The sequence below is a fragment of the Haliotis cracherodii genome, unplaced genomic scaffold (assembly GCF_022045235.1).
Source record: "Haliotis cracherodii isolate W230 unplaced genomic scaffold, xgHalCrac1.p SCAF_8, whole genome shotgun sequence".
Taxonomy (NCBI): domain Eukaryota; kingdom Metazoa; phylum Mollusca; class Gastropoda; order Lepetellida; family Haliotidae; genus Haliotis; species Haliotis cracherodii.
This window is the reverse complement of record NW_027266341.1, coordinates 31,053,605-31,065,097: the sequence shown is the minus strand read 5'-3', so window position 1 is coordinate 31,065,097 and position 11,493 is coordinate 31,053,605. Positions and strand designations below refer to the sequence as shown.

General features: G+C 43.4%; 1 protein-coding gene across 1 annotated transcript; it reads left to right on the top strand.

Annotated features, from left to right (window-relative positions):
* Positions 1 to 548: 548 nt before the first annotated feature.
* On the top strand, positions 549 to 11,155 carry LOC139450322 (uncharacterized). Its single transcript, XM_071232003.1, has 5 exons — positions 549 to 639; positions 4,561 to 4,673; positions 5,767 to 5,952; positions 7,602 to 7,698; positions 9,582 to 11,155. Exons 1-5 carry the CDS (start codon positions 549 to 551, stop codon positions 11,153 to 11,155), a joined length of 2,061 nt encoding a protein of 686 aa, XP_071088104.1.
* Positions 11,156 to 11,493: the final 338 nt, after the last annotated feature.

Sequence of the window (11,493 nt, the reverse complement as noted above, 5' to 3'; positions counted from 1 at the left end):
TATGTTTCAGGGCGGTGTAAGTTTCAGGGCGGTACATCTTTCAGGGCGGGTATGTTTCAGGGTGGTACATGTTTCAGGGCGGTGTATGTTTCAGGGTGGTACATGTGTCAGGGCGGTGTATGTTTCAGGGTGGTACATGTTTCAGGGCGGTGTATGTTTCAGGGCGGTGTATGTTTCTGGGCGGTACATGTTTCAGGGCGGTGTATGTTTCAGGGCGGTGTAAGTTTCAGGGCGGTACATGTTTCAGGGCGGTGTATGTTTCAGGGTGGTACATGTTTCAGGGCGGTGTATGTTTCAGGGTGGTACATGTTTCAGGGCGGTGTATGTTTCAGGGTGGTACATGTTTCAGGGCGGCGTATGTTTCAGGGTAGTACATGTTTCAGGGTGGTACATGTTTCAGGGCGGTGTATGTTACAGAATGGTACATGTTTCAGGGCGGTGTATGTTTCAGGGTAGTACATGTTTTCAGGGCGGTGTATGTTTCCGGTCGGTACATGTTTCAGGGTGGTACATGTTTCAGGACTGTATACGTGGAGGAGTACCAAGAGATGAGGACAGTCCGGAGATGGCTGACGGAGCGGATATCGGTGCTGGTGGTGACTTTACTCAACAAGAAGCAACAGCGTATCGGGGAATCAGGTGAGCTACAATTACAGAATTGGCAAGGGTAAACTCCGTTAGCTTTGCACAACACAAATACATTGCGAATACATTCTTGCGTATCACTTCACCATTTATACCCATTTCCAGAATCAAATGTGAGCTTTCGGCAAGTCGAGTGACCGCTTTGACCATTTGTCTACCCAACGCCCGTAACAGTAAGAACGTTGCCACAGTTGCAGAGATCTCGTTCCTCCCTATACTTTAACCCTGACTTACGTCCGCCGCAGTTCTATGATCGCCATATGAAACAGGACCATGGAGCCGTTGTACAAAGAGATCTAAGGGCTAAGGTGATCGTAACTACTTTAACACCAACTAACGATCATCGTAGCGCTAAGGTTGTTTAGTACAGCGGCACCCCGGCTTCGTTCCACACAAGGATCTTAGCGCTACGACTATCGTACCTCCAATTCTTTAACACAGACTAACGTCCGTCGTAGTCCTAAGATGACCTTGCTTCACTCCACACAAGGATCTTAGCGCTACGACTATCGTACCTCCTAATCTTTAACACAGACTAACGTCCGTCATAGTCCTAAGATGACCTTGCTATGACTATAAAAGTCCAGTTTCCACCCTTGCTGAACTAGGCAGGTATTATGGAGTAACATTTTGGCTGGGCTAACGAGTCTATGCATAGTCCAATCAAAATCGCGCACCGATATTGAAATCCGATTCGTAAACTGTCATGCAGATTTCGGTCGACTGCAGGATTTGATAAGCATGTGCACGGCTAACTCGTTGTCAACAGATATTTTCTAAATCTTTTCATGTTTTTAATCAAGGTGCTCACGTGATTTGATGCACTTCGCGATATAAGACTCGTTTTATCACAATATAGACCATGATTATCGATCAGATCGTCTTGACTGGGCGCCACCGTTTTGTTTGAAACAAATGCAAGTGGTACGAGAGGTTGAATCTGATTGGAGATAGGAGAGGCATGGAAAGGACATAACTCGTAATAGCCACCCGTGGCGCTACGATCGAGCCCAGGAATTCCAGCCTAGTTCGGCAAGGGTGGAAACTGGACTTTTAAAGTCAGTTAACTCCCTTGCCTCGGGAAGATGAATGAAACGGGGCTCAGGGTGCCGTTGTACAAAGCGATGTGAACACTGGGATGGTCGTAACTTCCACACCTTAACATAGACTTACGATACTCGTAGCGCAAGGCCGTTTTGTAACGACACACCGTTACCCATCCACAGGGCCTAACCCGGCGAAGTCCCTCTAACAGTATTGAAATATTGATGTTACAAACGTCTGGTGTTATGGGTCGCTATGAATGAAGCTACCAAATATTTGGGTCGGCAATATAAGGTTACAAGAAACAGCTGTGTTATGTAATCAGCTGTTCCGCGGTGTAAAAACTATGTATGTTTTTAAGGGACGAAGATGAACCGTCAATGATATCGTAAAAATAATCACTAAAATAAACAATAAACACGAGCTGGCATGTCTATCAGTAGAACAGCTGAATACACAATACAAGTATTTCCTGCGAGGGATGATTGATAGCTATGTGTATGTTTCATTCACCTCTTTGACAACAGACCTCTCTCCAGTAATAACGCAGTCAATTGTGTTTCTAATAGTCCAGGGGGCACCGGTGGCCCAGTCGTCTCAGGCGCCGCGATTCGCTGTGCAGAGTTGCGTCCCTTGGGCACGCCAGAAACCTATGATTTTGGGTTCGAATCACGGTTGGCCCGGATAATGTTTCTTGGTTTGTCATCACCATACCCGTGCTCCAGGGTTTCACCGAAGTGGTAAACGTCTGAGACCTGCATCAATTTAGCTGTAACAGGAATACTGTTAAAAGCGGCGTAACACCCAACTTACTCTAATAGTCCGCGTGTAGCGGTTATTTCTGTTAAATATTAGTAATATATGCGTTCGTTTCGATCTTAAGTTGACTATATGATCCACATACCATAAACAATATCGAAATTATGTTTTTTGGGTTGTTGTTTTTTTTTGTTTAACGCGGCACTCTACATGACTGCGGCCTGTAAATAATCGTGAAAAACACGACAAACCAGTGATTGATATTGTGAGCAACGATCCACGAACGTTGACACGCTATCAATCAAGTTACCAACTCTGACTACACTATCCTTGAAGTCGCCTTGCAACGAACTATATAGGTTGGTTGGAGAAATTCTAAATCGATATCGCCACGTGACTGACATTATATGCTGATTTAAAATGACGAACAAATGTCGAATATTATGCAGTATACAAATAAATACAATTCCAAATGTAAAAGGGCGATGTTTTGGACTGGCTGAAAGAACATTTGTTTAATGCAACTATTCTGGAATGTCCACACCAGAGAAACTTTATCCTTTCCCTTTGTGGGCGACATATTACCGATGTGATGAAGAACATAACATAACACGTCAACGCCAGAGAATAACCAGTCTCGATTATCCGACGAAACAGAACCCATTGGGTAAAAAGACAGAATAGCGGTAAATTATAACGGATCACTGAACATCAGTGATGACACCAGGTGTTCGCGAAAAGGGTAAGCATAAACCCACTCATTCTGAAAGGACTTATATTTTAAGAGATGTCATTATTTTCACTTGTTATAAAAATAGGTAACACTTAATACTACAACACAGCTATATAGAATTTCTTTTAACAATGTAAATCTTTACTCATAGATTAGACCATTAACTACTATACTTAATCCCTTCTAAGACCCGATGACTTTATCCGAGTCAAACATTAAGTCGCGTTTTGTCGGCTTGTTTCTGTAGTCCCCTGCCACTGGCCTGATTCCGTCTTAGAACGGTCTTAAGATAAGTACTGGCAGACCTCTTGGCGCTGCCTGGCAAATGAAGCATTTCTAATAAACAGTAAAACACACTGTGGGTCTTTTTCTGGATTTATAAACTATATGCACAGCATGTTGCCACTGAGATAAGCAGTTATTAATTGCGTGAACGATTTCAAATAATGTCGTGCTGTTTAACACCCAATTCAGCGTTTATTTCCTTTTGATATGTCATACTGACATAACGATATGAGGAATATTCTGGAATATTATATATTATATACAATGACTTGCAAGCTTTTCTTTTGTCAGTGTTTAATTAATTTCACAGATGAATTAATTGTAGTTTTAAGTGACACGGTGGAGGATAATGTCACTAAAATGAATTTAGCTTTGATTCGAATGTTGACTAATGGTGAGGTGAGGTGAGGTGAAATGGGGTAAAACGTCGCCTTCAAGATTAGTGCACTTATATTACGACGTGCACGCATGCAATGGTGCGTGCGTGCGTGTGCGCGTGTGGCTGGATGGCTGGCTGTACAAGTTTTATGGTGCTAGCCCACTGAGATACCATGCCGCAGTTTAACATGCATACCCCACTAAGACGCTGTATACTGACTCCGAGCCGACCAGTTGTTTTAGCCGCTCATTGTCGAGGACGAGGAGGAGTAACAACAAGTACCATCTTTTAACGTTGGTATGATGCGACCTGGGATCGAACCCCGGACCTTCCTCTCGACCTTTGCAGGTTGTAAGAGGCGACTTACTGGATCGGGGAACCCGAGAAGATCCGGGGAAGAATAGGTCTTCAGCAACCTATGCTTTCCGTAAAAGGCCACTTTGTTAGCTGAAGAGGCGACTAACGGGATCAGTGCGGCGTTAATCAACAAACAAACAAACAAACAAACAAAATTGGATCGGGTGGTCAGGCCCGGTGGCCTGGATAATGCACCATGCATCGGCCCCTTCCGGGTCTGCTAGTACTTGCGCGTATACACCGGGGGTTATTTTCCGTGACGTTAATAATTTGACAAACAAAAGAAACATTTCAATTTCTGATTTAGAATTTGTTTTATTAAATTTCTGCTAACGCTGAACCACTTCAATTTCTGCAGCGTGCTGTCTACTCGCCGTGGACCCGAGTTTCACCTCCATCAGAGACAAGATCAACGAGGCAATGGATGCAGCCATTGAGTCCTTCCTCAGACAGAGGCAGTTCTGTCTTATTGTACGTACAGCTTCATCCTTTGTTTGTTTGTTTGTTTGTTTGTTTGCGTGTTGTTTCATGCCATATTCAACAATACTACATCTTTATGTCGGCGAAAAGACGGCTATGCTTATCGCAAGAGGCGACTAACGGGATCGGGTGGTCAGGCTCGCGGACTTGGTTGATGCATGTCATCGTGTCCCAATTGTGTCGATCGATGCTCATGATGTCAATCACTGGATTGCTTAAAGAGTAAGTGCCGCTGAGTGTGACGTTAAACAACAAACAAACAAACAAACAACTATGTCGGCGACTGTAAATAATCTCACCTGACATGCAATCAACCAAGTCACCAGGCATGAACACCCAACTCATTAAGTCACTTACGACCAGCACAGGTTGTTGGGCAGCAGTTCTAACCGGACCCGACCGGTATCCTTTATCAACAACATATCCATCATGATATATTATAGTCGCCAAAATCGTGCAAATGCTCTCATGTACAAAAAACCTTTGATCGTGGGTTCGAACCCCAGAATGTGATTTTAGGTTTGTCGGCACCATACCCGTGGTAAACGCCTCAGACCAGAATCACTTTGGCCTTTCTGTCATGTTCCAGGCGGAAACTCACTACCTCCCTTATACCAAACCGGGGCGGAGGGGTAGCCTAGTGGTTTAAGCGTTCGCCCGGCACGTCGAAGACCCGGGTTCGATTCCCGACATGGGTATAATATGTGAAGCCCATTTCTGGTGTCCCCCGCACTGAAATTGCTTGAATATTGGTAAAGGTGGCTTAAAACCATACTCACTCAATTACACACCTTATACCAAACCCGGGTGGTGGAGTAGCCTAGTGGTTAATGCGTTCGTTCTTAAAGCCGAAGACAAGGGTTCGATTCCCGATATGGGTACAATATGTAAATCCCAATGCTGGTGTCCCCCGCCGTGATATTGCTGGAATATAGAGCGGCGTAAAACCATACGCACTCTCGCGCAACATCGTGATCATAGCTTTATTGCTTAGTTCGTGTAATTAAAGTGCTCTGTCGATCTGCCCATGATTTTGAATTAAATTTTAAGGACATTAGGTATATCTCCAACATTGTTTCCACAGCTCGACTTTAACTCGGCTGTCGAGCAGTGGTGTCGTAATGCTCTGCACATGCGCTGTGAGGCGAGAGGAGCCAAGATCGTCATCACCAATGGTGACGAAATTCCCGACTTCTCCGACACTGGTGGGAATGTCTGCTGTCGATATATGTGCATGCCGTTCAGGTTCCTCCAGGGAAAAGCATATAAGGTAAGGAGTGTTTAAAATTCAGATGTTTGCTACTTTTTATTTCTTAATACTGTTTATAAAACTATTTAATTGATGTTGGGATATTCTGTGTTGGCTTCTGTAGGTGCATAAACTAAAGTACGGTTGTGTTCATCTGAAATTAAGTGGCCTCGTTTTCTCTACGTTTATGGCTTCATGAACGAAAATAAATACTGAAGTCAATTCATATTGATATATGTCAACAATAAAAACTTCATAGACTGCTTATTTAATTATGAACACAAAAAGGTGTATAAAACGATAAGAAACCAATGACATCGTTCAGCGCAATAATGCAAATACCCTGATCTGGGGTAGAATAGGTCTTCAGCAACCCATGCTTGCCGTAAAAGGCGACTGAGCCTGCCTTTAGAGCGACTAACGGGATTGGGTGGTCAGGCTCGCTGACTTTGTTAATGTACGCCATCGTATCCCAATTGCGTAGATAGATGCTCATGACGTCAATCACTGGGTTGTCTGGTCCAGACTCGATTATTAACAGACCGCCGTCATGTAGCTGGGGCATTGCTGAGTGCGGCGTTAAATCAAGCTCCGTGCACCAAGCTCCGTCGCGAGCTGATTCTTTACAATGCGTGGCACACGGCGCTTCATGAATTCGTGGGTCCTAAACTCGTATTTTGTCAATCGCGTGCACGTTGTAAATACACGTTCAAGGGTATTATTGGGAACATAAAGCCTCGAACAAGAATATATGTTTCCCTAATTTTTTTCTCGTCAAAGATTTTATCTAATTGCTTTAAATATGAACATTGTTAAGGTTTGTTCGTTTGTTTGTTGTTTAACGTCGCACTCAGCAATATTCCAGCTGTATGACGGCGGTCTGTACATAATCGAATCTGGACAAGAGAATCCAGTGATTGACATCATGAGCATCGATCCACGTAATTGAGATACGATGACTTGCATTGTTATAGGTATCCTGCCGTAACACAATATTATATGCATATGGGTTTTCTTTAGCTTTGAATGATTATACAATTATTTGAAAATATTTAATAGTTAATTTCACACCGTGGCGTCATGTGTCGCCGTTGCTGTGGTCGACAATTAGAGGTACTCAAATCAAACGATGCGGATTTGAACCCCGCTTGCGATACACGTTTTCCAACAAATTTTAACATCATTCACTTGTCAAAATATGTGTAAATTAATTGAAATGTTGGTTCAAGATAATGTATAATTGACAAACAACTGTCATTCCTGAAAAATAGTGGAACGTTTAAACAATAGAATCACGTCACTGATGTGTTTTAATTAGATTTAGGGAAAGACAAACGGAAAAAGAATTGCTTGATTCGCCAATCACATGCCATGGCATCACTTGCAAATTATTTTTTCAGAATTCTTTTGAGACGTCTTTTTATATCGTGCCCATGATTTGTAAATCTTGAAATTTGTTGATCCGAATACAACGGCATATGACTACAATCAGCCAAATGTCTTTAATTGAGGTTTTATTGAGTGGCACATTCGTGCTGGTGAGATAGAAAGTATATCTGTTAATAATTGATGGACATAACTGAAGTATTGACAAGATATGATTACCGATATGATATTAATAATGACGTACCGCTGCCCCCAATTACATGTGTATACTGCCACGTCTCCAGGTGCAGCGTCGTTCCAAGTATGACGACAGCGAGGTGGTGTTTGATGACGAACAGATCATGCTGTGCACAGCCAACACAAAGTTACAGTCGTATGCAGGTGAGCTACATCCCAGAGCTACCAGAACTATGAGCTACACTGTGCCTTACACTGTTTGTAATATACTTAAGTGTGAAATACTTGGTTTTCTGAAGTTTTCATTGTAGTGAGCATGACACTTGATATTTCACTGCAGTGAGTGAGTATGGTTTTACGCCGCTTTTAGCAATATTCCAGCAATATCACGGCGGGGGACACCAGAAATGGGCTTCACATATTGTACCACTGTCGGGAATCGAACCCGGGTCTTCGGCGTGGCGAGCGAACGCTTTAACCACTAGGCTACCCGACCGCCCCTTAGACCATTGATGACCAATATTATGCTAATCTGCTTTGGAAAGGCTAAACCTCGTGGTAAACCAACTAAAGGTGTGTTGTTTACCAGGACAACGCAATCGTGCACTAGTCATTTGTCACAACCAACAATAACAAGTTATATTTCACTGCAGTGAACATAACACTTTGACGGAACTACTTTCTTAAGTTCCATTGACAAGGGGTGGTGAAACGTCCTTGCGGGTTAGGTAGGGAGAATTATGGTTTCAAGGTTTTACATTTGTTGTGAAATAATTTACTTTTCTGGTAGACACCTACACGAAAAGTATAAAATAAATATGATAGTGTGTGTGTCTCGTGAAATATTATGATTCTCTTATCTTATGACAGGGGAAAGGATATTTTTTCACTTAGCAACTTGTTGAAATATCTCCTTTGCCCCGTATCACGATAAAAGAGAAAACATGATATTTCAATCGACACATGAAATATCCTCTCCATATGATCACTCTGTGCTTTGCACCATGAATTACATTGGATGTTAAACTACACTGTCCGTTGCATTACATGCCGCGCGACCTGTGAAGATCCGGGGTAGAATAGGTCTTCAGCAACCCATGCTTGCCGTAACAGGCGCCTGTGCTTGTCGTAAGAGGCGACTAACGGGATCGGGTGGTCATGCTCGCTGACTTGGTTGATGCATGTCATCGCATTCCAATTGCGTGGATCGATGCTCATGCTGTCAATCACTGGATCATCTGGTCCAGACTCGAGTATTTACAGACCGCCGATATACAGCTGGAATAGTGTGGCGTTAAACAACAAACAAACAAACAACAAACTCTGACAATATTGACGTCAATTCTTAATTATTCAGGGCCACACAGCATCCTCATTCAGACTGTTGTGGATTTCTATAAACCTATTTATTTTCCCGCCAAACAAATAAGTACTAACGGGGCTGTAAGTGACCTTGCTTGGAAAAAACATGACCTTGTGAGCTGAAGCATAATCTGTGAATCGTTGCAACGAGCGGTGCGTTAAGAACAGTGATTGCTGGTCAAAGGGAGAGAACCCTCGTTCTTCGCGCATCAAGATTCGTTGACAATAATGTCGACACACTCACGCACGTACATGCACGTGAGATTATAAGTGCAATAATCTTGAACGCGATGTTAAACCACTTCTCACCTCACCTCCACTCACCTCACCTCCCCAATGCAATGATTATTTCAATCTTGCCACTTTCATTAATATGGGAAAGCACGTTCGTTCTATCCATCCGCTGGGGAAGCGGCGCAGCCTTGTTTGATAAAAGCGTGCGCTCGTGACTCCGAAGACCCGGGTCCGATTCCCTACTTTGGTACAATTTGTGAAGCTCATGTATGGTGTTCCCCGCTGTGATATTTATGAAATATTGCTAAAGGAGGCGTAAAATCATACTCACTCACTCACCATCCTCTATACTGCGTCAGACATGTATCACAGCAGATGTGTTGGTAAATTGAATTGAACACGCCCATAATTTAATCTTCCATTACATATCTATTGTGAGTGTTAGTGATTATCTTACAGCATTTCGATAAAAAGCTGCTATGGTGTTTCAGAGAAAGCTTTGGCGAGCGTCCCTACCCCATCAGGCCGCAGGGTCACAAAGAAGAAGAACACAGTCACGTTCACGACGTCGACTCAGACAGCCGCCGACAGTAAGGACACCAAACAAAACAACGGCGACTGTGGCGTCATAGACCTAGAGGATACAGAGCGCGGCGGCGAAGACGAAAATGTGACGTCATATAGAGATACCACTACGCATGACCGTGTCTTTAGGGACAAGGACAGAGCGTGTATGACGTCATCAGATCCAAATAGGGAAAGCTCCCTTGAGAAAACTTCTGAAAAATCAGCTGATTTCATTCCTGGTTCGAGTAAGAAAACGCCAAGTTACAGACTAAACAATAAAAACAATATGACAGAAAAGAGAACTATTCCGACCCCAAAACCTGAAGAAGGAAAACCGGAAGTGCAAAGGGAGACAACTGACACATTTGACGAAAGTCCAAGTTTGGATTCATCATCTGGGTCACGTGATCCTAAAATGGACATAAAAGCGGAAGTGCATTGTGATAATGTATTAGAACACCCCGTTGTTGAGGACGGGGTTAAAATCAGTTACACCAAGAGTAAGTTTAGCAATGTGAAAGATATTGAGACAATTATTGAACCCCCTGATGAGGAACCTGTGCGTTCATCTATTCAGACATTAAAGTTGGGAAACTTCACCTCCGAGCAGAGAAATAACCTTCAGTTAAGCATAGATGTGTTTGATAGAAATCCCAACGAAACTGTGATATCGGAGCAACCAAAAAACGAATCTAACGTTTCCGTTGCTAAGCAACAGAAGCGAATAGACAAAATGTTGAAAGATATTATGGGTCCGGCTTCGAATCCAATTAAAAAGCCTCCTAGAAAAGGTAAGACCAAGAATGGTGTCATAAACAAGGGTTTTCAGGGGGAGAACGTGGATGGAAAACAACCTGAAGGAGACCACGTGAGACCCCTGACCTCAGATGGGTCTCCATTTGCCAGGAATGACGGTTATTCCACGCTGCCGCTGACGAAGGTCAATGGCGGAAGGTCGACGGCCAAATCTGCAGAGTTTGAGAAAAGCGATGGCGGCGATTTCACAACGTTAGTTCAATCAATCAGTGCCAAAAGGGTGACGAAGATTAGGAGGAAGTTCGCGGAGAAGGAAGAAGAGAAGCTCTTCACGCCAAGGATCCTGCTGGAGAAGGACCGGAACTGCTTCTCTGACCTTGAACCGGTAGAGGATTTCACCGACGTCGAGGGTCACGCCGCGTCTGACAGAGAAGGCGTTGGCTCGCCCAGAGTGATCAGCGTAAAGAGGACGGACAAAACAGTGTCGATGGACTCCGTCAGGACGCACACGGACACCGAGTTAGAGCTTACTGATTGTGACACGGAAGACATGAGTGTTTCCGAGAGTGACACTAAAGCGCATGCGCGTAAATCTAAATCAAACAAGCGACCAGACCGAGGCCAGCGTGGACAGTATGACTCCCGCCGGAAGTACCTCGCTTTGAATAGTCTGAGAAGAAAAACAAAAGCAAAAGCATTGAATGCGGAAATACGAAACCGAATTCGACTTGCTCAACATTGATACATAATAGCTGTGGCTGGGTATATAGACTGCCGAGCCAAAGAATGGTAAACTTTAAATATTGCGTGTGACCAAAAAGTTAAGACCGTTATGAAAACGTTATTTGGTTGAAAACAGTCGCCGAAACGCTTCAAAGTTTGGCTCCGAAACACAGCTATGTTTCAAATACATCACCGAAAAATATTTTTGTGTTTCATTTTTAGCCACCATCAAATGTGAAAGTATACTTTCTTTTCCCCCAGCAGCATGTAAAGAAGCGTCATTATTATGCTACCACAAATGACGAAATGTGAACTCGCTGGAGGAATTTCACGATACGAAACACTGAAACAACCCCA

Coding starts and splice junctions, on each gene's coding strand:
- LOC139450322 (XM_071232003.1), top strand. CDS start 549: ATGAGGACAGTCCGGAGATGGCTGACGGAGCGGATATCGGTGCTGGTG. Junction 640..4,560: donor ACAGCGTATCGGGGAATCAG/GTGAGCTACAAT, acceptor CAATTTCTGCAG/CGTGCTGTCTACTCGCCGTG. Junction 5,953..7,601: donor TCCAGGGAAAAGCATATAAG/GTAAGGAGTGTT, acceptor CCACGTCTCCAG/GTGCAGCGTCGTTCCAAGTA.